General features: G+C 40.6%; 1 protein-coding gene across 2 annotated transcripts in view; it reads left to right on the plus strand.

The window, feature by feature from the left end:
• Window positions 1–25,060, plus strand: part of LOC111149442 (leupaxin) — a 37,079-nt gene that overhangs the window by 9,064 nt on the left and 2,955 nt on the right. For both annotated transcript variants that reach the window (XM_022506525.1, XM_022506524.1), the window contains exons 3-7: window positions 3,118–3,164; window positions 13,125–13,224; window positions 16,112–16,279; window positions 17,306–17,479; window positions 17,571–17,652. In XM_022506525.1, the coding sequence (XP_022362233.1) occupies window positions 3,118–3,164; window positions 13,125–13,224; window positions 16,112–16,279; window positions 17,306–17,479; window positions 17,571–17,652 (571 nt within the window). The remainder of the gene's footprint in view (window positions 1–3,117; window positions 3,165–13,124; window positions 13,225–16,111; window positions 16,280–17,305; window positions 17,480–17,570; window positions 17,653–25,060) is intronic.

A 25,060-nucleotide genomic window follows, 5' to 3' on the forward strand; every position in this document is an offset into this window, starting at 1 on the left:
TTGGACATTCATTCTTCTGTCAAAAAGAATTGAAACATCTGATAATGTTCATGCCGTGGTAAAGATTCAACATTGAAGACAAAGTGGGTGTGGGGGGGGTTAGTGGTAATATGAATACAGGTTTTGGTGGAGTACAGATTTATGGTAAAAAAAAAATGTTCTTTACAGATGTAAAAACCTATAAAGCAGAAAGATGCTTGGAATTGGTTGTGATGTACACAGAATTCATGACTGCCTCCAAAGAAGCTGCAGGATTCCACCAATCAAAATAGAAACTGCAAATGTCAAAATTTACAAATATGTACTTACACAATTGTAGTACATCTATATATAACTTGTCTACAAAGCTCTCGTGACAGAAGCTGATGTTGAATACGGAGACATGTCAGCATGGCTTCATAGGCTTTTTCTGTGTTGCCTGTCATCCATCAGATTTTAGAAATGCCTGAGCCTTTGAAAAAATGCTTTGTAAAGCAACTTAAATATAGGTTGCATTATGTGCAAAATCAGTCAAAAATATTTAATCAAATTATTCAGTGAATGTAGCATGAAAATTCAGCTTTTTGAAGCCTTTAGCAAGTCGCAATTATGTAAAACAAAGCTTGCAAAAAGGAAGGAGCTCAAATGTCTCTTGACAAAAGCTGGGGAGGAATTGAACAAGTTAAAAGATGGGAGCTCAAATGTCTTAATTACCTAATTTGAAAATTGTGCTTTGGAAAAATCTTGCCTTTGATGGAGTTTCTAATTTTAATTGGATAAATTTATATTCTCCACCAGAATGGGATGGAATTGTGAAGGCCTATGATTTTGCAGTATCTACATTTGGCAAAACGTTAAAAAGAATCATGAATAGAGACAACTTAAGAGCTCATCTTGTAAAAACATTACTGAAGAAAGGTGCTCTGAGTCGAGGCAGAAATATAGCACCTATGAAAATATTGGGGTAGAAATATTTATACATTTTAATATGAGAAACAATTGAGGATATCCTCCATTTAGCAGAATATGTCCTGAACTTAGAGAATTAGCAGCAGTCAAGCAGGAGTATTTTCTCAATTTAAAAAATAATGGTTTACAGAGAAACATCAATTAAAAGTGTCAACAACTTCAAAATATATTAACCATAAAATGCAGCTCTGCAGAAATTTGCAGAGTTTTTATTTTTTATTAAAAACTATGAAAATAATAAGATCATATTTTTAAAAAGTTATCTTTCAAGAATGAAACCAAGGAAAAAAAAAGGTATCTTTCAGAAAAATTTCTGCATCACAACGTTAGAGACAACAATGGCTAGGTAACCAATTAAGGTATGTGAGTCTGTATCAAGAATAATTATTTACTGTGCTGTTTAAAAATATTTGAATAATTAATATAAAAGTTTTGTTTTAATTATTGTTTAGGGGCAAATGTGTGGCTCATTTGGTTAACCATCTGACTCCTGATTTTGGCTCAGGTCATGATCTCAGGGTCATGAGATGGAGCCTCACGTCAGACTCCTCACTTAACGGGGGAGTCGGCCTGAGATTCTCTCTCCTTCTCCCTCTGCCCCTCCCCTGCATGTGCTCACTCTCTCTCTAAAATAAATAAATCTTAGAAGAAATTGATGTTTACAGCTACATGTCATTTAAAAGTATTCTAGAAAATTTTATTTTGAAAATAAGTTTTCGGGGCATCTGGGTGGCTCAGTGGGTTAAGCCTCTGCCTTTGGCTCTGGTCATGATCTCGGGGTCTGGGATCAAGCCCTGCATTAGGCTCTCTGCTCGGTGGGGAGCCTGCTTCCCCCAATCTTTCTCTGCCTGCCTCTCTGCCTACTTGTGATCTCTGTCAAATAAATAAATCTTAAAAAAAAAAAAGAAAATAAGTTTTCAACAGAAGTATTTCGTAGGTTCATCAATATAATAAAACCAAATTTTTAGTCAATAAATATATATTTAAAAATTATGTGGTATTATTTTTGGTACCTTCCCCTCATTCACTTTCAAGAACATCCCAGTCTGAACAATAAATTATATGGTCACCCTAACTGCTTGATCTGGCCCCTTTTACTCCCATCCCTGTCTCACCAGTTCACTGTGCAGGCTACCCTGGCCTCCTTTCTGTTCCACAGAGGGCTCCCTGGACCATGTTCCCTCTGAAATCTGCTTACCTTTCTCACCTTCTATGAGTCCTCACTCAAGTGTCGCCTTCTCTGTGAGTCCTTCCCTGATCAATATATTTTTAATTGCCATCTCTCCCCCATTCCTCATCTCCCACCTTCTGATGAGTTTTACGTACTAATAGATTTATTCTTTTTCTTACTATTTTTTTTTTTTATTATTACCTATTTCTCACCACCATAGTGTAAGGTTAGGGCAGACAAGTTTTGTTTGTGCATTTGTTTTTCAGCTGCTGCATCCCTGGCCCTGGCACATGACAGGCACTCAATCAGTATTTGTTCAATAAATAAATGAGCTGCTGGTCAACTATCCTTTAAGGACACACATTATTATTATTATTATTATTATTATTATTATTTTGTATGTTAAATTTAGTTGTGTTATAGTTTTCCCCTAGACACCATCCTGTCTAGTTAAGGGGCTTTGTTCTGATTCATTTTGTTTATTTTTTTATTTGTTTGTTTGTTCTTAAAGATTTAAAAAAAATTTATATATTTGACAGAGAGCGATCACAAGTAGGCAGAGAGGCAGGCAGAGAGAGAGGGAAACAGGCTCCCTGCTGAGCAGAGAGCCCGATGCTGGACTTGATCCCAGGACCCTGAGATCGTGACCTGAGCGGAAGGCAGAGGCTTAACCCACTGAGCCACCAGGCACGCCCCCCCATTCTGATTCATTTTGTTTGTTTTGTGGTTCCTATGTGAGTAACTTCCCGATTTCTTGTCTTGGGGGCAGGGAGAGGGACACTATTCTTTGTTCCCATTGCCAACTGCTCTGCATAGAATGTGGCCTTTTGCTGTAGGATGGCTGGTATTCCTCTGTCCTGTGAATGATCTCAGAGATATGCTAGTTATCAGTCCCATTTAGAAGCTAAAAACATCCTCTAATTCAGGGTGTAGATGAGTGCCAACATTATTCTAAAGACACTCATTCTCTGCTCTTCTCTGTCACTTATATGTCTTAGGTACAGCTCGTGTATACGACCCATATCCAGGAGCCCAATATCTACAGGTACGTTTTTTATTAAATATTTTAAAAAGTTAATGTTATGAGATAATTGTTATCCATCCATGTTTGGACAACAGTTTGCTTTAGCATGTGTTCATTTTTAGACTCCTGCTAAGTCCCTCGTCCTCTTCCACAGTGTTTGAGCAGAAGTGGAATTCTGCCAAGCTCACTTGGCAGTTACTCAGGGTATGTGGTTTCTAGATGGGCTGTCCAGGCTGGTGGGCTCTGCTGTTTCCTTCACCACCTGAAAAAAATGTAAATAGTTCGAGTCACCCCATATGTTTCGGCCGGGCCAGTTGAAATAGCATGCTCCAGTTCATGGAAGAGGAAACACCTAACAAAATTTCAGCAAGATGCCAAAGCCAGATCTAGGATCAGGGTCAGACTGAGACAAGAGGGTCTCTGCAGCAGAATACCGAAAATATACTTCTAATGAATCGGTACTTCTTCTTTCTATATTTGCTCAAGATGTATTTAGCCGGGGAAGGGGGTTTCCTTTTAAAAACGTTATGTACTGAAACAGATCCACTTACTAAATTGTTTCTGCTGGCCAAGGCTGCTTTTCTTGTTCTCTCTTCAGGTAGTGGTTGTAACTTAAAAAAACACAAAAAAAATCAGACAGCTTTCTGGGAAACAAATTGAAGGGCTTAACTAATTAAAAGGGAAACAAGATAACAAAATTTCATGCTGGTAAAGAGTATCACACCACACCTTATTTGGTTATAGAATTGCCACCAGTAGTGCACACATAGGACGCCAAATAAGGGAAGGACCTGTGTTATCATGAAGTCTTTTTATAACTTCCCACCTGAGGACACTTTCTACTTCGATGGGAGTAAGGCCAGTTTATTAATATAATTTCCAGTTTATTCCAGTTCCAGGAGACTGCCTGGTGGGATGTCCCCTAGACAACCCTGTCCATCCTTTTTGTAAAAAAAAAATAAAATCAAAATAAGCAAAACAACAACAAAATAGTGCCTGGCATGCATAGGCTTTCCCTAAATACTGACTTTTAAAAACTAGGATACCAGGACTTCAGTCGAAATATTAGTGACCACAGGCCCTCAGAACGTAAAAACCAGCATGACCAACAGCGATTTTCCTGTGTATCTGGCATTGTGATCAATTGATGGCATGCCAGTGTCTAAGTCTTTTGATCTTTTTCCCACCGGACCCATTTCTTTCTCTTTTCTTGGTCTGCTCTGTATTCCAGGGGAGCTGACCCCTGTTGGCTTTCTCCCACGGGGCTTTGACCCACGGGAGGCACTGTGCAGAGAGCTGGAGGGCGGAAGGCAGGGCAAGCAAGTCAGGACAGGCCCTCCCCTAGTCTCTCCACCGCATCGTCATCCCAGTCAGCAGCTACACCTCATTTATGGCTTTGGCTAAAGCAAGACCCATCTGCTGCAGTTCCAGCATGTGCCTATCTGCTTTGGCCCCTGGCTTTTAGCAACTTTGCCTTTTGTTGTTGGTGATGGTCGTGGTGGTCCCTTTGGCCTAATGGCTACCTGCTGTGGCTAATCTTTGAGTTACTTTAATATCTTTTGTTTGCTTCTTTAGTTCTGCCATCACCTGTGTAATCAAACTTCTGGATTGAATTCCTTCTGCTTACTCCCAGGGTGTTTGCATTTTCCTGAGTGAGCAGTGACTGATTTACCTCCCCAAGTAGGGAGTGATACTTGCCCTGTCGATCTGCGTGGGAGACTGATAGGAAATCCAGGTGGTCTTGTCAATATGTAATAGACTGATGCAAATCCCTGTGACTGGCGTAACTCAGAGCTGATAAGGCTCCCAGGTACAGATAGCGCTTGAGACTGAGAAACTAGACTCCCACATTCCGTGTCCACGATTTCCTTCAGCTTGCTTAAGTGGACTGAGTGTTGCTCCCAACCTTGAAACTATATTCAGTACTAAGTGATGCAATCGTATTTCTAGTGTCATTATATATCAAGAGCAATATGAACAATAATTTAGAAATGTGCACATGAACAAAAATAATTTTGGTAAGAATAAGGAGAAAAAAATTCATAAAAAAATTACAGAGGAGTGAATGGGAAAACTCCAGCACAGAGAAGCCCCTCACATGAGGAGTCTGTATTCTTTTAAACACATCTCTTGTATTTGGATCTTATTAAAATCTCTGACTCATGAATTAGACTGTTGTTCGTGACATAGCGAAGCACTTTTACCATCTTCAAGATGTGAGGGGACACCTCAAAGGAGCTTTGATTTCGAGGTTCCTCTCTTTTTTGGAACACTTCCTATAGTGATGTAATCACCAACTCTTTAAGGCCTTTCCATTCTTATTTAGAATATTATATTGTTGACTCAGTTACTATTAGGTTATCACAAAAATGGTCTACTTCTCTTTCCTTCCTGCTCTAGGACTCTTGCTAAAAATCGGTAAGTATTTTTTTTTTAGTAAGCACAAGGATGCCCCAACTGTGAGATGGACAGGTTTTTAGGATCATACAGACCCATACAAGAAGCTACATTTAGGGGCGCCTGGATGGCTCAGTCGGTTAAGCATATGCCTTCAGCTCAGGTCATGATCCCAGGGTCCTGGCGGGCTCCCTGCTTGGTGGGAAGCCTGCTTCTCCCTCTCCTACTCCCCCTGCTTGTGTTCCCTCTCTTACTGTGTCTCTCTCTGCCAAATGAATAAATAAAATCTTAAAAAAAAAAAAAGCCACATTTATTCTACACAGGGAAACAGAGCAGAGAGTGTGCTGACAGTCCTGCTGCTTTTGTACTTTCAAGACACATGCCTATGGCAGCAAGGACTAAGGGATTATGATCCCAAAGTGTTGTAAGGAGCTCCCTGCACTTTCTTGGACTCCTTCAAGGACCAAATCAGGCACGTGCATACCTGACCATTTTTGTTCCTAGATTAAACAAATAAACAAAAAAAATTGTGCCTGGCAGGAGGCCATGTTATACCTAAAAGACAAAATCTTTTATCTTCAAAGGGGAAGGTACCCACTTCCTCCTACTTTTTTCTTATAGCTAAATACTCAAACATAAGTAAATCAGTAGGGGACATGTGGTACCCAAAAGATAGTCTTTTTTTCTTTAAGAGGAGAAGTTGTTTTCCTTCTGCCTTTTTGCTGGTTGGTAAACACACAAAAATAAGTAAACTAGTACATCTATGTTTTCATTTTTTGAAAATATTTAGTGGAAGACTTACAATATTTGGTTTTACTTATGGCTTTGTGTGCATGTGTGCTTGTGTATATGTGTGTGTGAGAGAGGGAAAGAGAGAGAGGGAGGGAGGGAGAGTCAGAGTCAGTTTGGTGGGTTGTTAGCTAAGCTTAGTTAATGCTGATTACAGCATTACTCCAGAGTCTGTTACCTTTATGATTCAGTGTTTCCACTTCTCAAAATTTACTCTATGGAAATAATCAGATATGGATGCAAATATTTATATACTGTATTATAACAGTGAAAATCAGAAACAGTCTAGCTGTCTAATGATAAGTGGTTTAATAAATTATGGTACATTCTACATTTGAAAGGTGGATAACCTTTAAGCATTGTTTTGGAGGATAGTTGAGCATGGTATTAGAGATCATAAGCTTTGCAGTCTGTAGGCCCAAACTCTGTTATTTACCAGCTGTATTATATGGAGCAAAGCTTTTTACTTCTCTAAGCCTCAGTTTTTTCTTCTGGGGGTGAGAATACCTAACTCTTAAGGTTGTTATTAGTATTTAGGGAAAACATGTGTAAAACCCTTTATGGAGAGCCTGGTATAGGGTGGACAGTAAGCACTAGCCATGAATGCAACGTTGGATAAGAAAATAATGATTTGGAAAATGTTCACTTTAAGATATGAAAAAAGGGGGACGCCTGGGTGGCTCAGTGGGTTAAGCCGCTGCCTTCGGCTCAGGTCATGATCCCAGCGTCCTGGGATCAAGTCCCACATCGGGCTCCTTGCTCAGCAGGGAGCCTGCTTCTCCCTCTGCCTCTGCCTGCCACTCTATCTGCTTGTGCTCACTCTCACTCTCTCTCTCTCTCTGACAAATAAATAAATAAAATCTTAAAAAAAAAAAAAAAAGATATGAAAAAAGGTCATTCTAATTTTCCAAAATTAGGCACAATCATAGAAGGGCATAGTTGGTGTAAGCCAACATGTCCAGAATAATTAATTGCCTCTCAAAAGAAGGATTATATGTGATTTTAATTTTTTCTTTATATTTCTCTGCAGTTTTAAAATTTTCTATACTTACATGAACTTTATATTTAGCCTTTTAAAGGTAAAAATAACTTCAATAATTCAGAAATATACAGAGTAAAAAGTTAGACCACCTCCCTTTGAATGTATCCTCCTACCACCTAATTGCTATCCCCATAGGTAACTGCTGTCAGATATGTCTCCTTACACACCTTTGTGTATGCAAAATCACACTTATGTATATGTGCTTATAAATTTACATGAATGGAAGGATAGATTTCATATTGTTGTGAGCTTTGCTTTTTTAAGTTAACAATGTATCTTAGAAATCTTCCTTAGTTTGTGGCGCCTGGATGGCTCAGTGGGTTAAGTGTCTGCCCTTTGCTCAGGTCATGATCCCAGGGTCCTGGGATCAAGTCCCACATTGGGCTCCTTGCTCAGCAGGGAACCCGATTCTCCCTCTGCCTGCTGCTCCCCCTGTTTATGCTCGCTGTCTCTCTGTTTCTCTCTGTCAAATAAATAAAATCTTAAAAAAAAAAAAAAGACATCTTCCTTAGTTCATATAAATCTATGCCTGCATTCTTTTTAGCAGCTGCATAGTATGCTTTAGCATGTATCTATAATTTATTTAACTTTATGGCCATTTATTTTATTTTTAATTTGTTCATAAAGACTGTACTTTTTTATGTCTTAAGGAGCATACTTATACATATGCCTTTGTATGTATAGCTCCATTTTTTTGTAGGATAGAATCTTGGAAGTGAAATTGCTGAATCCAAGGATATATGCTTATGAAATTTTGGTAGATACTGCCTCGAAAAACATTTATTAAAATTTACATTGCTATCTACGATGTATGTAAATGCATATGTGTAAATAATCCTGACTTTTGCCAACACTGCATGTTAACAATCTTTCACATTTTTGACTAATGAGTAAAAATTGGTGTCTCAGTATTTAATTTGCATATTAAAGATTGGGATTGAGCATATTTTCATATAGTAATAAACATTCAAATTTCTTTTTCTGAAACTTGTATTTTTTTCTTTTAATTCTTAGCCCGTGTTTCTATTAGCGTGCCTTATTGATTTGTCGACTTTTTATTATTTGGATATTGTTTATGTTTTAAATATTTATATGTGTTCAGATTTTTTTGAGATTAGCCGTATTGATATTTTTTCTTTTTTGGCTTCATTTCAGAGTTTTATGCCTTTCTTAGGAAAGTCTTCATCACCCCAAATAATAAAAAATGTCCCCCATTTTCTTTTAGTACTTTAATGTTTAAACACAGTTATGTCTTTAATTCATTTAAAACTTATTCATGTGTAGCATTTGTTAAAGATCTAAATTTATTGTATTTCAAATAGGTTGTCATGCATTTTGTGTCTGATAGTCTGTTTCTGATTGTTTGAAATGCCGTATTTAGCATATGCAAAATTCTCATGGTTCAGGAGTCTGTTTCTGGGCTCTCTCTTCCATTCCTTTGATCTGTTTGTCTATCTGTTTCTTTACCAACATGACACAAATTTTATTGTCACTTTATAGGAAAGCACATCTATTGGACAGGTCTTCCCTCTTGATCTCTCTCCCCCGCCCCAAATTATCTCAAGCATTCTAGCCCATGAATTTTAGCATCAGCTTGTTAATGAACTTGAATAATTCTATTAGGACTTCTGTATGAATTACATTGAATTTATAGTTTAATGGGAGAAACTAACATCATATTATGCATCATCATTTATATGCATCTTGTATGCCTACCATTGGGTTTTTCTTCATAGAAGTGTTACATATTTCTTTTTTTTTTAAGATTTTATTTATTTATTTGAGAGAGAGAGAGAGAGAGAGAGCGCATGAGAGGGGAGAAGGTCAGAGGGAGAAGCAGACTCTCCGAGGAGCTGGGAGCCCGATGCGGGACTCGATCCCGGGACTCCAGGCTCACGAACTGAGCTGAAGGCAAGGGCTTAACCAACTGAGCCCAGGTGCCCCGTCTTACACATTTCTTGTTAGAGTGATTCCTTAATATTTTATAATTTTTTTCTTGGTATTGTGAACATGTTCTTTTTTCCCAGTGAATTTTCAAATTGGCTACTACTGGTCTATAGGAAAGATACTAATTATTTCATTTTATTCTTCTTTTAGTTTTAATTTTTTTTTTTTTTTATTTTAAGTAGGCTCCATCCCCAGTATGGGATTTGAACTCATAACCCCAAGATCAAGAGTCACATGCCCTGTGGCCTCTGGGCGGCTCTGTTGGTTAAGTGTCTCGCTCTTGATTTCTGCTCAGGTTGTGATCTCAGGGTAATGATTGCAGGGCTCCAGGCTAAGCGTGGAGTCTGCTTAAGATTCTCTCTCTCCCTCTGCCCCTCGGTGCTTCCCACTCTCCCCACACCCTAGCTCATGTTCCCACATACGTGCTCTATCTTTAAAAAAAAAAAAAAAAGTCACATGCTACCCACTGAGCCAGCCAGGCACCCCCTCATTTTATCCTTGTACCTAGTAACCATCCTGATATTTTCTATACATTCTAATAAATATCCAGTCATTTACCCTATATTTTCCAGGTAAGTGATCATACCATCTATTTAAAAGAGAAAATAGAAATGAGAATTGCTTTGCTTTTTTTCTTTTCAGTATATAAATCTCTTATTTGTATTCTCAAATGCATCCAGCAATTCTGCAATTGCAATTGCAATTACTGCAATAAAATTATAGACCATCAACGATAGTAGGATCCTTGTCCTTCTCTTCTCTCTCTCTCTTTTTTAAAGATTTTATTTATTTATTTAACTTTAGAGAGGTGGAGGAGGGGGACAGGGAGAGAATCTTTTTTTAATTTTTAAATTTTTTTAATTCTTTTTTTTCTTTTAAGATTTTATTTATTTATTTGACAGACAGAAATCACAAGTAGGCAGAGAGGCAGGCAGAGAGAGAGGGGGAAGCAGGCTCCCCTCTGTGCAGAGAGCCCGATTCAGGGCTCGATCCCAGGACCCTGGGATCATGACCTGAGCCGAAGGCAGAGGCTCAACCCACTGAGCCACCCAGGCTCCCCCCCAGGGAGAGAATCTTAAGCAGACTCCCTGCTGAGCTCGGAGCTCTTTTTTTTTTTTTTTTTTTTTTTTTAAGATTTTATTTATTCATTTGACAGAGAGAGACACAGCAAGAGAAGGAACACAAGAAGGGGGAGTGGAAGAGGGTGAAGTAGGCTTCCTGCTAAGCAGGGAGCCTGATGCGGGACTCATGTGGGCCTCTATCCCAGGACCCTGGGATCATGACCTGAGCCAAAGGCAGATGCTTAAGGACTGAGCCACCAAGGCGCCCCAAGCACAGAGCTCTTAATTAGAAATGTGTTTAGTATTTGACCATTAAATATGAGGCTCATTATAGATTTTATATTTTATCAGGTTATGAAACTTCTTTTCCATGGGCTTCAGCAATAGGAATTGTGATAGAATTTGTTTTCTATTGCTTTTCAGCATCTATTAATATGTTTATAAAGCTTTTTCCTGTTCTTTTTTTTAAAATTACTTATTTATTTATTTGACAGACAGAGATCACAAGTAGGCAGAGAGGCAGGCAGAGAGGAGGAAGCAGGCTCCCTGCCGAGCAGAGAGCCCAATGCGCGGCTGGATCCCAGGACCCTGGGATCATGACCCGAGCCGAAGGCAGAGGCTTTAAACCACTGAGCCACCCAGGCAGCCCGCTTTTTCCTGTTCTTGAGTATAATGATTTATAGTAATCCTTTTTCTAATGTTGAACCATGCATGAAACACTGGCATGACACTATATAGCCAGGATGTTTTTAAAACTCATTTCTGTTGTTTTTACCCTCCCAGCTTCCCCGACACACAGGCTCGCGCACACACACACGTACACACATACACTAGGCAGTTTTTGTCTGGTTTTAGTATTGAGTCTCTGTGATATTTACGGAACTTATTTGGTGATTTTCCATATTTTTCTATGTACTTGAAATTTACATAATGCTCCCCAAAACCTCACTTTCTGTTTGTTTTCTGTTTCAATAATTTATGCTTTTAGTTCTTCTGTTAAATTATTTTGGTTTTGTTTTGTTTTTAGATTCTTGAGTTGGATGTTTTGTTTATTTGCTTCTAGTGTCTTATTTTTCAGTATCGCACTTGAGTCCATGTGTACTTTTTCCTGTTAATAACATATTGGTGGGCCATGTGGGTGGCTCAGTTGGTTAGGTATCTGCCAAAGGACCCTGGGATCAAGTGTCATATTGGGCTCCTTGCTCAGCGGGAAGTCTGCTTCTCTCTCTCCTTGCATGACACGCACTCTCTCTGACAAATAAATGGATACGATCTTAAAAAATGTATTGCTTCACCTCTGAAGGGTGTGTGTGTGTATGTCCATGTGCTTTCATTGCTATTTCTAAATAGGTTGAAAGTTCAATTAATTTTTTTTCTTTGTCTCAAGAATTATGTGGAATTGCTTTATTTTTTCTTAAGTGGGTAGATTTCTTGTGATTAATTTGTACTGTAATTTGTACTTAGGATTAATTTGTACTTATTAAGCAGGTAGATTTCTTATGATTAATTTGTATTAAAGCAATAGAAGAATATGGTGTGTATGATTTACTTCTTAGAATTTATTGAGCTTTTATTCTGTGCTCTTGTACACAATTAATTAGCTAACAAATTAACACCTGGGACGCCTGGGTGTCTCAAGTTTGTTAAGCATCTGTCTTTGGCTCAGGTCGTGATACTGGGCTCCTGGAATCGAGCCTCTAGTCGGGCTCCCTGCTCAGTGGGGAGTCTGCTCCCCCTGCCTGTCACACCACCCCCTGCTTATGTGCTTTCTCTCTCTGACAAATAAAATTTTTAAAAATTTTTTCTAGCAATTGGGCAAGTGTTTGAATAGACTCTGTATTCTGTTTTTTGGGTCCAAATTTTAATCATCAGTTTATTCACAATTATATGGATGTGAAACCAACGTCATGTACATTGTCTAAACTCTTTTATCAGTGGTCTTTTTCGGTAAAGGGCAGACAGTAAATATTTAGAACTTGGACCATGAGGTCTCTGTTGGAACTATCCAACTCTGTAAGAAAGAAACTCTGTAAGAAAGCAGCACTGTGTAAAGGAATGGGCATGGCCAAATTTGGCCCATGGACCTTAGCTTGCTGATGCTTGCTCTTTATTCTTACTTAGTTTTTAATCTTTTGCCGGACAGTGAGAGAAAATGTAATACTTTGTAATTTCAAAAAGAATGCTTTGAAAATTAAAAATGTATATCGGGCCATTGTCTTCTTAAAGGTCTTTTTAGAAGCTACTTTGAACCTGACTCTTGGGGGAGAATGGCCTGCCAGCCACCCGTCCAGCACTTTTCTTCATGCACTTGAGAACAATGGTCAGCTTTTGAGATGACCAGAAAAGAGATATAGAGACAAACGGCAGGGGGACCTTATTCAGATTTGTAGTCCACTACCTATTTTTTTTTAAAGATTTTATTTATTTATTCAACACAGAGAGATCCCAACTAGGCAGGGAGGCAGGCAGAGAGAGAGGAGGAAGCAGGCTCCCTGCTGTGCAGAGAGCCCAGTTCAGGGGCTCAATCCCAGGACCCTGAGATCACGACCTGAGCCGAAGGCAGAGGCTTAACCCACTGAGCCACCCAGGCGTCCCTCCACTACCTATTTTTAAATACTTTCTTTTTCTAGTTTTATTCACATCTAAGCCGTTAATAGTTAAAACTGCATTTTCTGGTATTTTATGTGTGGCTTAACATTTATCTGAGTTTCAATGTGTTAGGATTTTTTTTTTCTCTCCCTGTAGTAAGGTCCAAGAGCCAGAGGAGGCCTCACATCCCCCTAAAACCTCAGCAGCTGCTCAGCTGGATGAGCTCATGGCCCACCTGTGTAAGATGCAGGCCCAAGTGAGTACAGTTCCTGAGTGTGTCTCCACAGAGCTCAGCTCTGCTGTCCCCTTTTGGAAGTTTTGGTTGTCATTAGTTCTCCCAGCCTAAGTTTAATTCAGGGATGGACTCAACTTTGTGTTGTGTATTATCTGAACACAAAAGATAACGAAATGCAGGCTCTGATCTCAAGGAGTGCAGAATGTGCTTGGTAAAACGAAGCAGAAACCCATGTAACATTTGTGGACTAAAACACAGATGGTGTATCAAAATATGTGCAGCCGCTATTAAGAATGTGGAGACTTTATCAGAGCTGGGGATGGGATGTGGGATGGATTCTGAAGAATGGAAAGGGTAGAGACACAAAGAGATGAGAGAAGAGGCTCTTCCAGTTGGCGTGAGCCCTGAGGGCAGAGGCATCCTAAGGCTGGATGCAGTGCGCAGGACCCAGGGAGACCTGACTGTGTGGGACCGAGGAGGCGAAACGGAGGCCGAGCCAGGAAGATCAGAGTGTGGCTTTGAAAGCAGGGAGGATGAGGAGTCCTGAGCCCCATACAGAGACAAAATCTGCCTCCTCATTCTAGCCTCTGGAGCATGAGTGGTGAGCTCACGTGCCCTGGCAGGGGGGATGGAAATCAGAGAACTGGGTTTAATAATTTGTTAAGGGAAATCATCTAGAATTCTTAAGGTGGAGAATTCAGCCACTCTGAATTGATTGGAGGATTTGGTATGCGCACATAGTGACTATGAAATAATTGCAAGGCAGTATATAAAAAAGTGTGTGACTGGAGAGGTCAGGAGCCTGATCTTTGTGACTCACCTGTGGACTCCCAGTGCCTACAAAGTTCCTGACACATTAAAGGAACAAGTGAATGAACATCAGAAATAATTTTTCTTTAGTGCCTATAATAAAGCTGGGTACATTCCTCATTGTATCATATATCTGACCATACTGGGGAAAAAATCTGCATTAGGAATTTTACTTGTGTTTCCTAATTAACTTAGCATGTGTCGCGGTTTATTTACATTTTTAAAATATCTGTTTATTTTTTGAATGAGCCCTACATTCACGTTGCACAAAAATCGAAAGTACAAAAGTTTGCAGTGAACTATTTACCTATCAGCCCTGTCCCCACTCATCCAGTTCTGAATCCTGTTTCTTATATATTCATTTGGAAGTATTCCGGAATCTGTAAGCAAACAGATGGATATATGGATAGATATATGTGCACGTGTTTGTATATGTGTATATTCATATAAAATTCTGTTTTTACCTACTTCATGTTGATGACCCTTTTGGACTTTCTAGACGGTAACCTTTGGAACACTAATCTCTTCAACATTAAGTAACATTATATAATAGAGGAGGAAGGAAATCTGTCAGTTGATAAGTTTCTTGAAGGGAAATGAGCATTTTGGATTAGTGAGATAATGTGAGGTTATTCCTGGCAGTAAAAATAGGATACATAGAGGCCTCAGGGCAGACAGTAACAAATCACATTCAGGAGACTGCAGGGAGCCTGGCTGGCCTCAAACAATGGAGGCTTTTAGTGAGTAATGAAAGAGGAGATTGGAAAGGTAAAGCGAGGGCAGCGGATGGGAGACTTCGAATGTCTGTCTAGTGCGTGCAAATCTGATGTGGTGGAGGCGTAGAGAGCACCTGTTTCCTGATCAGGAAGTATTAAGTCGATGGGAGTAGTAGCCCTGTCGGAAGGGAGTTGAGAGAGAAAATCGGGATGTGAACTGATGAAGGACAAGCTGGGCATCGCATTTTTTTGTAATTTGAGATTTTTCTTTTGGGTGGGTTCTAATAACTATTTTGGGGGGTTTCCTTAAATAAATCCAATCCATCAGTTAGTCTTACCAGCTTCTCATCACCTTCTCTGCTAACACTGGACCAAGTCACTATTTCTGGTTTGAACTGTTAACAATAATCTCCTTCCAAGCTAGGGTCTCTGATTCCACTCTTGCTTGCCCACACTTAACTCCTCCCTCAGCTACCACAGGGATCTTGTGGGTCAGATTCTTTCCCTCTCATGCCTGAACCCCTCTGGAGGCTCCATCACCCTTGGAATAAAACCTGAGTTTACCATGAGGGCCCCACACGATCTTTGCCTCTCTCTCCATCACCTTCTCCTGCCATGCCTACCCCCTCTCCCTCTGTTCCAGCCCCCGCACCCCAACCTTTCTGACTTTTCTCCTGACATACCAAACTGTTCCCCTCCTCTGGGCCTTCCTTCCCTCTGGAGTGCTTTTCCCACCAATTCAATATTTCTGGGCCCCTCAGTACATCTGTGCAAATGCCACCTCCTTAGAGGACCTTCTCATCTAAATCAGTTCTCTTTCACTGTCCCACCCTCTGGCACTTCTGTCTTGATATATGACTTATGTCTCATGTCTGCCTGACACCACATCATACATTTATTTAATCCATGTATTGTCTGTCTCCCAGAAAAGCAAACTCCATGACAGCAGACTTTCTTGGTTGCCATGTGCATTGCTCTATACCAAGAGTCTGGAACTGTGACCATCACAAACTAGGTGCTCAATAAACACTGTAGAATAAATGGGTAAAAAGAAGATACAAGTAATTGTTGACCTGTGGTCATTGAAGGAGTGAGGAAAGGTAGCATCTTCGTGCACTCAATTTCCCATGGTCAGAAAAGATTTACAAATGGAGGAAGATTACTGGTGTTTCACCTGGCCTGAGGAATTGAGGATAAAAGGGAGATGGAAGCATTTTTATTGGTGTTACAATGTTGGACTCTTCCAGTGCCTTGGATGGAGGTTGGGTATGGAAGAAAACATTAGTCTGTAGAGGTGAGCTTAAGGGGTCATGTAGCAGATGCCAGTGAGGGCAAATATTCATGAGACTGATGGTTTTTCATGGTTCTTTCCCTGGTGCCAGGTTGCAGTGAAAGCAGATGCCAGCAAGAAGCACCCAGCAAATAAGCAGGATCCCAAGGCCTCCCTGGACTCAATGCTGGGGGATTTGGAGCAGGATCTGCAGGACCTTGGAGTTGCCACAGTGTCCAAGGGCCACTGTGCTTCCTGTCGGAAACCGATTGCTGGGAAGGTGTGATGGGCCAGGGTGTGGGTCCTGTAGCCAGCTGTCTGCTGTCCCACCAAGGATTGTTCTGTCACTTTCTAAGATGTCTTCATGGTAGCTAGTAATCACTCATCCCTTACAGTGCTCCGGGCACTGAGCGGAGTGCTTTGCAAGTATGAGTATAAAGACTCGTTTTTTAAAATGAGTCATTTTTTTAAATGAAGTTTTACGAATGAAATGAAATGAATTTTATTAAATTCATTATTAGATGAATAAAAGATTCATTTTATTAAATGAGTATGAAGATTCATTTAATGGTCACATCAACCCTGCAAGGGAGACTGTATTATGGTTCTTTTGTAAAGACGAGGGAACCAAGGGCTCCGGGTTGATAACTGACATGTCCAAGTCCAGAAAGAGGTAGAGGGGAGATTTGAACCAGGAGAGCCTGACTCCTGAGTGTGACTCTTAACTGCTTTTCTGTACATCCGGTCCTGGGAGGGACTTTCCCGTGGCCCCTCTGTCCCAACGTTCGCAGTCAAGTTGATTGATGGTAACTTTCAGCTGACTCAGCTCCAACTCATGGCCACAGACTCCCACTCTACTCATCCTTCACCAAAACCACAATAGAGGGCTCTGAGCCCTGACTCAGCGTGAGGCAGGAGTGAGGTGCTCAGACCAGAGGAATAAAACTCTCATTTGGCCTTTTCCTCTTCCAGGGATCCCTTCCAGGCCAGAATGTAGTTACCCCTCCCTGTCTGTCTCTACTATGCTCAGGTTTGGTCCCCCCACCCTCCAGAGCACCTAACAAACACCTACAGACTTTTATCAGCATGATTAGTCAGGAAACTGGGCACCCTTTTACTATCCATAAAGCATGGACAACAGACCCCGTAGAAGGGACCTAGAAGGGTCTAGACCTCCATGTTAGGTCACCCCAGGAGCTGCCATTTGCGTGGAATACTGTGGGAAAAGTGCTGTCCCAGATTGTGTGACCAGTAGGCCCTCCAGCCCCCAGCTACCGTGGCCTGCCATGCGTTATTTCGTCCCCAGGTGATCCATGCTCTAGGGCAAGTGTGGCATCCAGAGCACTTTGTCTGCACTCACTGCAAGGAGGAGATTGGCTCCCAGCCCTTCTTTGAGCGGAGTGGCTTGGCCTACTGCTCCAAGGACTACCACGATCTCTTTTCCCCACGCTGTGCTTACTGTGCTGCTCCCATCCTGGATGTAAGTCATCCCCCTTTTCCTGCTCCTGCACCACAGTCCTGGTTTATAGCTCTGTGGCTTTCTAATACGGCTCTGTGTGTTCCTTTTCCAGAAAGTGCTGACAGCAATGAACCAAACCTGGCACCCAGAGCACTTCTTCTGCTTTCACTGTGGAGAGGTGTTTGGTGCAGAAGGTAGGTCCCGGGGGGTGGCAAGAAGACCAGCAGAGCTTTTCCTTGGTTTGCTGCCTAGTTCCGGTTCCTGCCGCCAGCGTCCATGTGCCCATTTTAGTACTAGATGCCACCCCTCCTTACCTTTCCCCAATATTTACAAATATCATTTAAATTGCTTTCTTGAAGAAATGCAAATGCATAGTTTAAAAGCTCAAATATTATAGTGAAAAGCATCAGTCCCTTGATTTTCCTTTCTCTGCCCCCCAAATCCAGTTATCCTCTCCAAATGTTTTCAGCTTTTTCTTCTGTAATATATTTATATCTGTTACTGTAGATTGATTTTTTTTCCTTCTAATTTTAACCATTATATATTAACTTCCTACCAGGAAAGAGGATTTACTACCCCACTTTACCCCCAACATTCTTCCTCTCCCCCCATTCTCTCAGTATGGAATCAGGTCATAGTTACAGGTCACACCAGTATTCAATGTGCACATATTCACAATTCACAGCCATGGCAATATTGTTCACTGTTGAGCCCTATAGCAAAGTATGGTTACAACAGAGCACAGATTTTAAGAGTTTAGACTACATGGTTCAAATCTGGGCTGTGGTATTTATTAGCGATAGGATTTTATTCAAGTCCGTTAACCCCTCCGTACCTTGCTTTCCTCATTGGTGAAATGGGCCTGGTAATAATTCCTACCCTGTAATCTTGCCTTACAGAGTAATTATGAGGATTTTAAGATAAAATGACAGTGTAGTGTTTAGAACAGTGCCTGGCACATGGAAACACAGTAAAAATTAGTATCACTATCATGGTATCCTTAACTTTCCCTGAAGTTAATATTTAGATTTCTTTTTTCACTAGCTTAATTTTCTTTGTACCTAGCTGTAATTGATGTGACAGGACCGGGAAATCACGCTCAAAATAGTCAGCTGCATCTGGTAGTGGGTCACTCCCACTGGTTTTTGTCTTGGAGACATCCTTCCAGGAGACGTCCATCCTCTTGCCCCAGTTTTCAATGGTTTCTCCTCAGGCCTGCTGTGAAGCATTTACTCTTGGCCATTGTCTTGGGAATTCCTTTTGCTGCTTGACTGCTTTTATCTTTGGGTTCTCTGTTTCCTGGATCCCTGGTCTTTTAATACATGTTACTACCTTTATTTTAGTGGAGCAGCTCCTAGGAAAGAATGAAGAGGAGGTAAAACTTTTGAGACCTTGAAATATCTGAAAATATTGTAATTCTATTGTCTACCTTAAGTTGCCTGGGCATAGAATGCTAGGTGAAACTATTTTCCTCTATAATTCTGAAGACATCTCGCTTCACTGTCTTCCAGCTTCTATGGTTGAGAAGTTTTTAAGATTTTGTTCTTATTCCTGATCCTTTCTGTGTGATTGGTCCTTCTCTCTTCCCAAGTTTTTTTTTTTTTTTTTTTCCTTCTTTCTTCTGCCTTACTTTGATTTCTTTTTTTTTTTTCCTGACTTCTTTTTATGTTTGCTTGGAACAAGTATGACTCATGCGTGGAATCAGAAAGCTTCTTTTTTTTTTTTCCTGTCCTTTTTGAATTAACTTAGCAGGGAAACTATTCACCTCTTAACTAAATAAAAACTTAGGCAGTCCCATGTCTTTTCTGATGACTGTTAATAAACAGTTCTAAATAGAAAATCAGTTTCAGACACAAAACACAAAACTCAGTCCTTGGGTAATTCCATCTGTGTAATAGCTAAAGCATCCAACTTACTTAAAGTGACCGGCACTCAATAAATAAACCAGCACATACCTGCATACTAAAGTGACTGCTGCTGTCCCCTGGTCAGGCCTTTACACTGCTGGAGACCAGGGAAGGGTGCTATGGCCCTTCCTCTGTCCTTTCCTGCCTTTAGCATCCACTCCATTTATATGAAGTTTAAGAAGTTTCCCTCACCCCTGTTGCTCATCTTGATATCTGACCCCTTCAGGGTTGAAACTGGCAGGGAGGAAGTTGAGCCTGGAGGGCAGGAAAGTCCTAACTTGCTCAGTGCTGATGGAAATTCGCGTCATGCTCTCTGGACCTGGCAGATGTTTAACTTTTTTTTTTCCCCTTGGATGCTTTTGTGAATTCGGTACAGGTCCAACTTCAGACTCTTAGCCAACTGTTTTCTGCTTGGTACATTGAAGGACCCATTCCACACAGGTCAGTTTTGCAGGGTTTTCATTGTTCCCTCCTGGTGATTTCTTAGAAGTGATCACAGTGGTCCCAGATATCTCTTTCACACTTTCCTATATGGACCATGGGAAACTGGCATCTTTTCCTTACACTCAGTGGGATTATAGTCAGTTAACAGCTGTGTTTCCCTATTCAGCCAGACTCACTCATGGATTTTTTCCATCAACTATATCCCACTGATGGCTCGGGACACATACCCAGATCTCTGAGTGGCTTTACTGAGGTCCCTCTCTTGACCTGAGGTTAGCGGGAACCATGCCAGACCACATCCCTCTTGGCTGTGTGATGGTGGTAGAGCACCCATAGCTTTCTCCAAAGGAATCCCTCTCTCAGTTTTCTTTCCTCCCTCCCCGTTTTATATCCTCACAGGGAGTGAGGAGTTCAAGAATCATATAAACAGTCTATGGCTATCTACTTTGAGGGATGTCTTAAAGCCCAATTTGTAATTGACATCCATTAGATCTTGTGCCTTACACCTTGTTACACCAGTCTCGGCCAAATGCTGCTGATCTTTGGTTGCCCCTAAAATGTTAATTGGAAGCTCTGTGGGTATAAGCAGAACTTGTCAACTGGTGGACTCAGCTGTGTGGTACGCAAGTAGCATGCTCCAGTCATTTTGCTGGGAGACCCCTGACTGTTCATATGGTAGGTCTTTTAGTGCCTGAGATCCTCTGGTGTGATAGTTCCAGAATTAATCACTGCTCTTCAGACTTTCAGCCAGTCTCTTTCCAGCCTTGAAGACTATTTTGTACATTCACTTTCTGAGCCCCTCTGATGCGATGGAGAATGCCAGCCTGAAGTGTCTGGGCCCCTCCCCTCAGGAGAAATGCAGGCTTCAGTTTCCTTGTTTGCCAAGCTCGTTGCCACTCTTATACCTACTTAAAATTTTGGAAAACTTTATTGATGTCTCATTGATGGCAGCTCCTCTCCTTTTCTCCTATTCCTTGTGGGTATTTCTATTTTAAATAATTCTTTAACTATTGTGTTGGTGGTGTTTCAAGAGGGAGTGAAAATAATCCCCTGCATCCTGCCCTTCACTGGCACAGGGACTCACCTAAATGTCAGGAGGGTTATTATGCACATTCCTAACGATTATTCATTTAATCCCCACCACAGTCTGGTGAGGGTATTTTTATCCCACATTTTACCTAGTTATAGATGGAAACACTGAGCCTCAGGGAGGTAACATAATTTTCTTAAAGTGATACAGCCAGAAAGTTGAAGAGTTGGAACCAAAACTCAGGTCCCATTTCTGCAAGTTCTGTGTTGTTTCTACATCATCACAACTGCCCCCAGACAGAGACTCAGTTCTTCTTCTGCAGCTGGATCCCTTTACTTTCATGGTGCCGCTGTGCTCCACTCTTGTTTGACAATAGACCCAGAAACAGTGGCACTGACATAATCCACTAGTGAAGTGCTTTGCAGTAATTTGCTTGTTCATGGAAGCCTGTTTAATGCTTTTCACAAATCATTAGGAATTTCATTTCTAGATTGTGCTTTAGTTAAACAGGATTTTTTAATTGATATTTAATCTAAATCATATTGAAGTGTGTCCTGGTAAATTTATATTGTATTGGTAGCCACAGAAGTGGGAGAGTCAGTTGAATAGAACAGTCAGCAGGTGCTTACTGCCCACAGACGAGTGTGCTGTGGACGTCTCCTGTGAGCAGAGCCATAGAATAATAGATGTGTTTCCAGACGAGATGTCAGTTAGATACAAAAGAAAAGTATCCCATCCATAGGATGACCAGAAAGCACCATGAAGGGAGCTAATACTCACTGTTCTTGACTTTGGCCTCCTCTAACGACACAAGTCTCTTACGACTTTACGTCCTCATCAGGCCACACTTAAAGCATTTATTGAGACACGTGACAAAAGAAGGCCATTTGTTTATCAGAAGCTCCTCCTACATTATATTTTTGTTTTTGTCCTTTGCTTTCTGTAAGTGGGTCTCCTGCCATATGGCTGGCCTGTTAATTGGGTGGCATCCGGCCTCACCCCAGGTCACATAGTCACACATGGAGTTTCTATAATGAGAGCTTAACTACTGAACCTTCTGGGAAATTAAATTCATCTGCATTTTTGTTTCGGTTCAGAAAATTCCTCTTGAAGGCTCAAGTTTCTAAGCATTTCAGGCCTTAGCATCCTCCCCTAGGGACCAGGTCTTCAGTGCCTGTGTCTTTCTTTTGAAATTGTTCATTATCCAGGCCATGCAGGTGCTCCCTAATTTCCCCTGTGGCTGGGAGCCTCCCCAGAGTGTAAACACCTCTCTCTGTCTCTGTGGCACTTTTAATTGTTACTGTTTCTTATCCGTTCTCCAGAGGTAATTGGCCCCAGAGAGAGCCTCCAGGAAAGTTACTGCTGAAACTTTCTCAGTTTATTGGATCACTGAATGCAGGGGCATCACAGCAAGTTCGGCTGATTGCTTTTGATTCCTCTCCTGAGACTCACCCTAGTTGAAACAGAGGCTGTTCCTTCCCTGCTGTGTTATTCTGGAGACCAGTTACCCTGCAGATGCCTAGATGAGGGTCATTCCCAGGTCATTTGGCATGTCTTACAATTTTCTTAAGTAACACCTACTTACAGGCAAGTTCAGTTTTATGTCACTTGCTTTATGGAGCATACATGCAAATTTGGGGGCCCCACCCCGATCTACTGAATCAGAAACTCTGGGGGTGGGGCCCAAGCGATCTGCATGTTGACAAGCTCTCCAGGTGCCGGATGCACACTGAATTTGAGAACTACCGGGCCACACAAAAACAAGGAGGATGGTTGTGGGTGCTGGTTTGTTCTTCTGAAGTGGTAGGCCTTCCTGCATTCTGTTGTCCTTGATCAGACTCTAGACGTTCTTTGATAAAGTGGAAAAAGTACAGTGAGTTCTTCTGTGTCCAGGGGCTTTAGCAGAACATAGGACAGCTTATAAAATTATTAGTTTCTTAGATGTATAGGCTCAGAAGTCTATTCAGTTGTCCGCTCTTCAAAGACAGCCTAGTTGAACAAAGCAAGGGATATCCAAAAGTGACCAGAGAGAACAGAAAAAGCGTGGTTGCCTGATTTGGGTCCCAAACCCCGGGCTGCTCTTACTGCCTTTTTGGATCTGGCTGCTACTATCAAAATGGGCTCCTAGAAGTAGTGTTTCCACAGTGGGCTGCTTTCCAGGCCACTTGGCTTACATGCTTTCAGTGCAAGTACAGGTAGAGCTCTCATTTACAAAGCTTTTGGGCTCAGCTGATGCGATCAGTCCTCACAGAGAGGTCACCACTAGGGTATATTTAAATTAAGGGTATGACTTTGAAGTTAGGCTTTGAAGTTAGGCCTAGACTTGAACATCAGATCAGGTCCCCTGCTGACTAGTTTGTTATATGTAATTTCTCTGAGCCTCCCTTTTCTCCTTTGTGAGATGGGAACAATTGCTGTGAAGAATTCAATTTCAATTTAGTACCGCAGATAGAGCCCTCATTTGGAACAGCTACAAAGCACGTGCTACGTAAATGGGATTGCTGGCGGTCATCTTCACATTAGACGGGCTCTCCTGACGGATGCTAAGCCAGAAGAGGGCACCTGTTTACACATATTATAGTTAGTCCTGGAGGCGCTCTAAACCACAGCATACTTCTGGAGCCTCTGATGGTCTCAGTTGTGCAGTTGTAACATTGTTGACATGTCTGCTCATTCAGTAAATATTTATTGAGCAACTACTATCTGCGTGTCTAAGTACTGTTCTAGGTACTAGGGATACGGCAACAAAAGACAGAGTTTCTACCCTCATGGTGCATATATTCTAGTTGAGAGAGACCGATAATCATCAGAACTAGCCAGCTAATTAACTCACTCACTCTATGCTTATAATTCACTTACAACTTACCCACCATTTTAGGAGAGGGAGTGATAGGGTGCTGTTTGAAACAGGGTGGGTGGGTCTGTTGTTCTGTTGAACAGGCCCCTCCGTGAGGTGGAGGACCAAACTGTCTGGGAATCTTAGAGAAGTGCTTTTCAAGGCAGAGGGCATGTATTACTTAAATAGGTGCTTGAAGATGAACTGATTTATTATATTTTTCTTTTTTCAATGTAAAGATGATAAAAAAAAACCTTGCAGAAATCTTATAATCTATTACCCTTGTTAACAAATACAACATAAAAAAAGTTTCCCTAGTAATATTTTTCTACATTTAGTATTTATGCATACCTTAGTTAGGTATACCTAAAAGTTCTTTTCATCACTTAAGAATTTCCTCATGTGACTTTATAATTTTATAATAATAATTTTAATAATATCAATTATTCCATTAGGGCTTTATGTAAACAAATTATAAAAAGTATGTGCTTAAAAGCTTTATTTATAGTTTCAAATATTATAAACAACTGTGTTCATAATAGTATATTTAGATTACTTCTTGTGCATTAGTAGCACTGCAGTGATTATCTTTAGACATAATATTTTCTTTCAATTATTTGTATGGGTTAATTCCCAGGAGAAAGATATTTATATCTTTTTAAAAAAATTCTTGATAAACATTACCAAATGATTTTCCAAAAGAATACTAACATTTAACTTTGTCACTGGGAATATATAAATACGTGAATCACTCCCATATATTTTCTGGTATTAGGTAGACTTATTTAACACTATTTTTACTACTTAGCTAAAATTAGAAATTGAACCTCCTAATAAGCAAAAATTAGAACTTTACTTTTTTCCTTGGAGTTTCATGATTTACTCCTGTTGAACATATTACAACTAAAAGCATTTCGTCTTGTGTTATTTGTCTCTTTATGAGGACAACTTATTTTATTTGTTTATTTTTAAAGATTTTATTTATTTATTTGAATAAGAGAGATCACAAGCTGGGGAAGAGGCAGAGGGAGAAGCAAACTCCCTGCTGAGCAGGGAGCCCAATGTAGGGACTTGATCCCAGGACCCTGGAATCATGACCGGATCCGAAGGCAGATGCTTAACCAACTGAGCCACTCAGGGGCCCCAGGATGACTTATTTTAAAGGGTTTAAAAAAGTAATCCCTTGGGTTTCTCATCCTTCTTTATCTGGGCATAGGATGTATAAGACTCAAGGAAGGGTTTTCTAACATGAGCCAACTGTGAAAATATCCAGTATTAAAGTATTTAAGAGAAAGCCTTATTCATTAACAAATTGATTATTTTTTTTTTATTATGGAAATTGCTTCCTGCCTGGTTCACCAACTATCTATGTTTTACCAAACTAA

The sequence above is a fragment of the Enhydra lutris genome, unplaced genomic scaffold, assembly GCF_002288905.1.
Source record: "Enhydra lutris kenyoni isolate GAN:26980312 unplaced genomic scaffold, ASM228890v2 scaffoldscaffold22, whole genome shotgun sequence".
Lineage (NCBI taxonomy): Eukaryota > Metazoa > Chordata > Mammalia > Carnivora > Mustelidae > Enhydra > Enhydra lutris.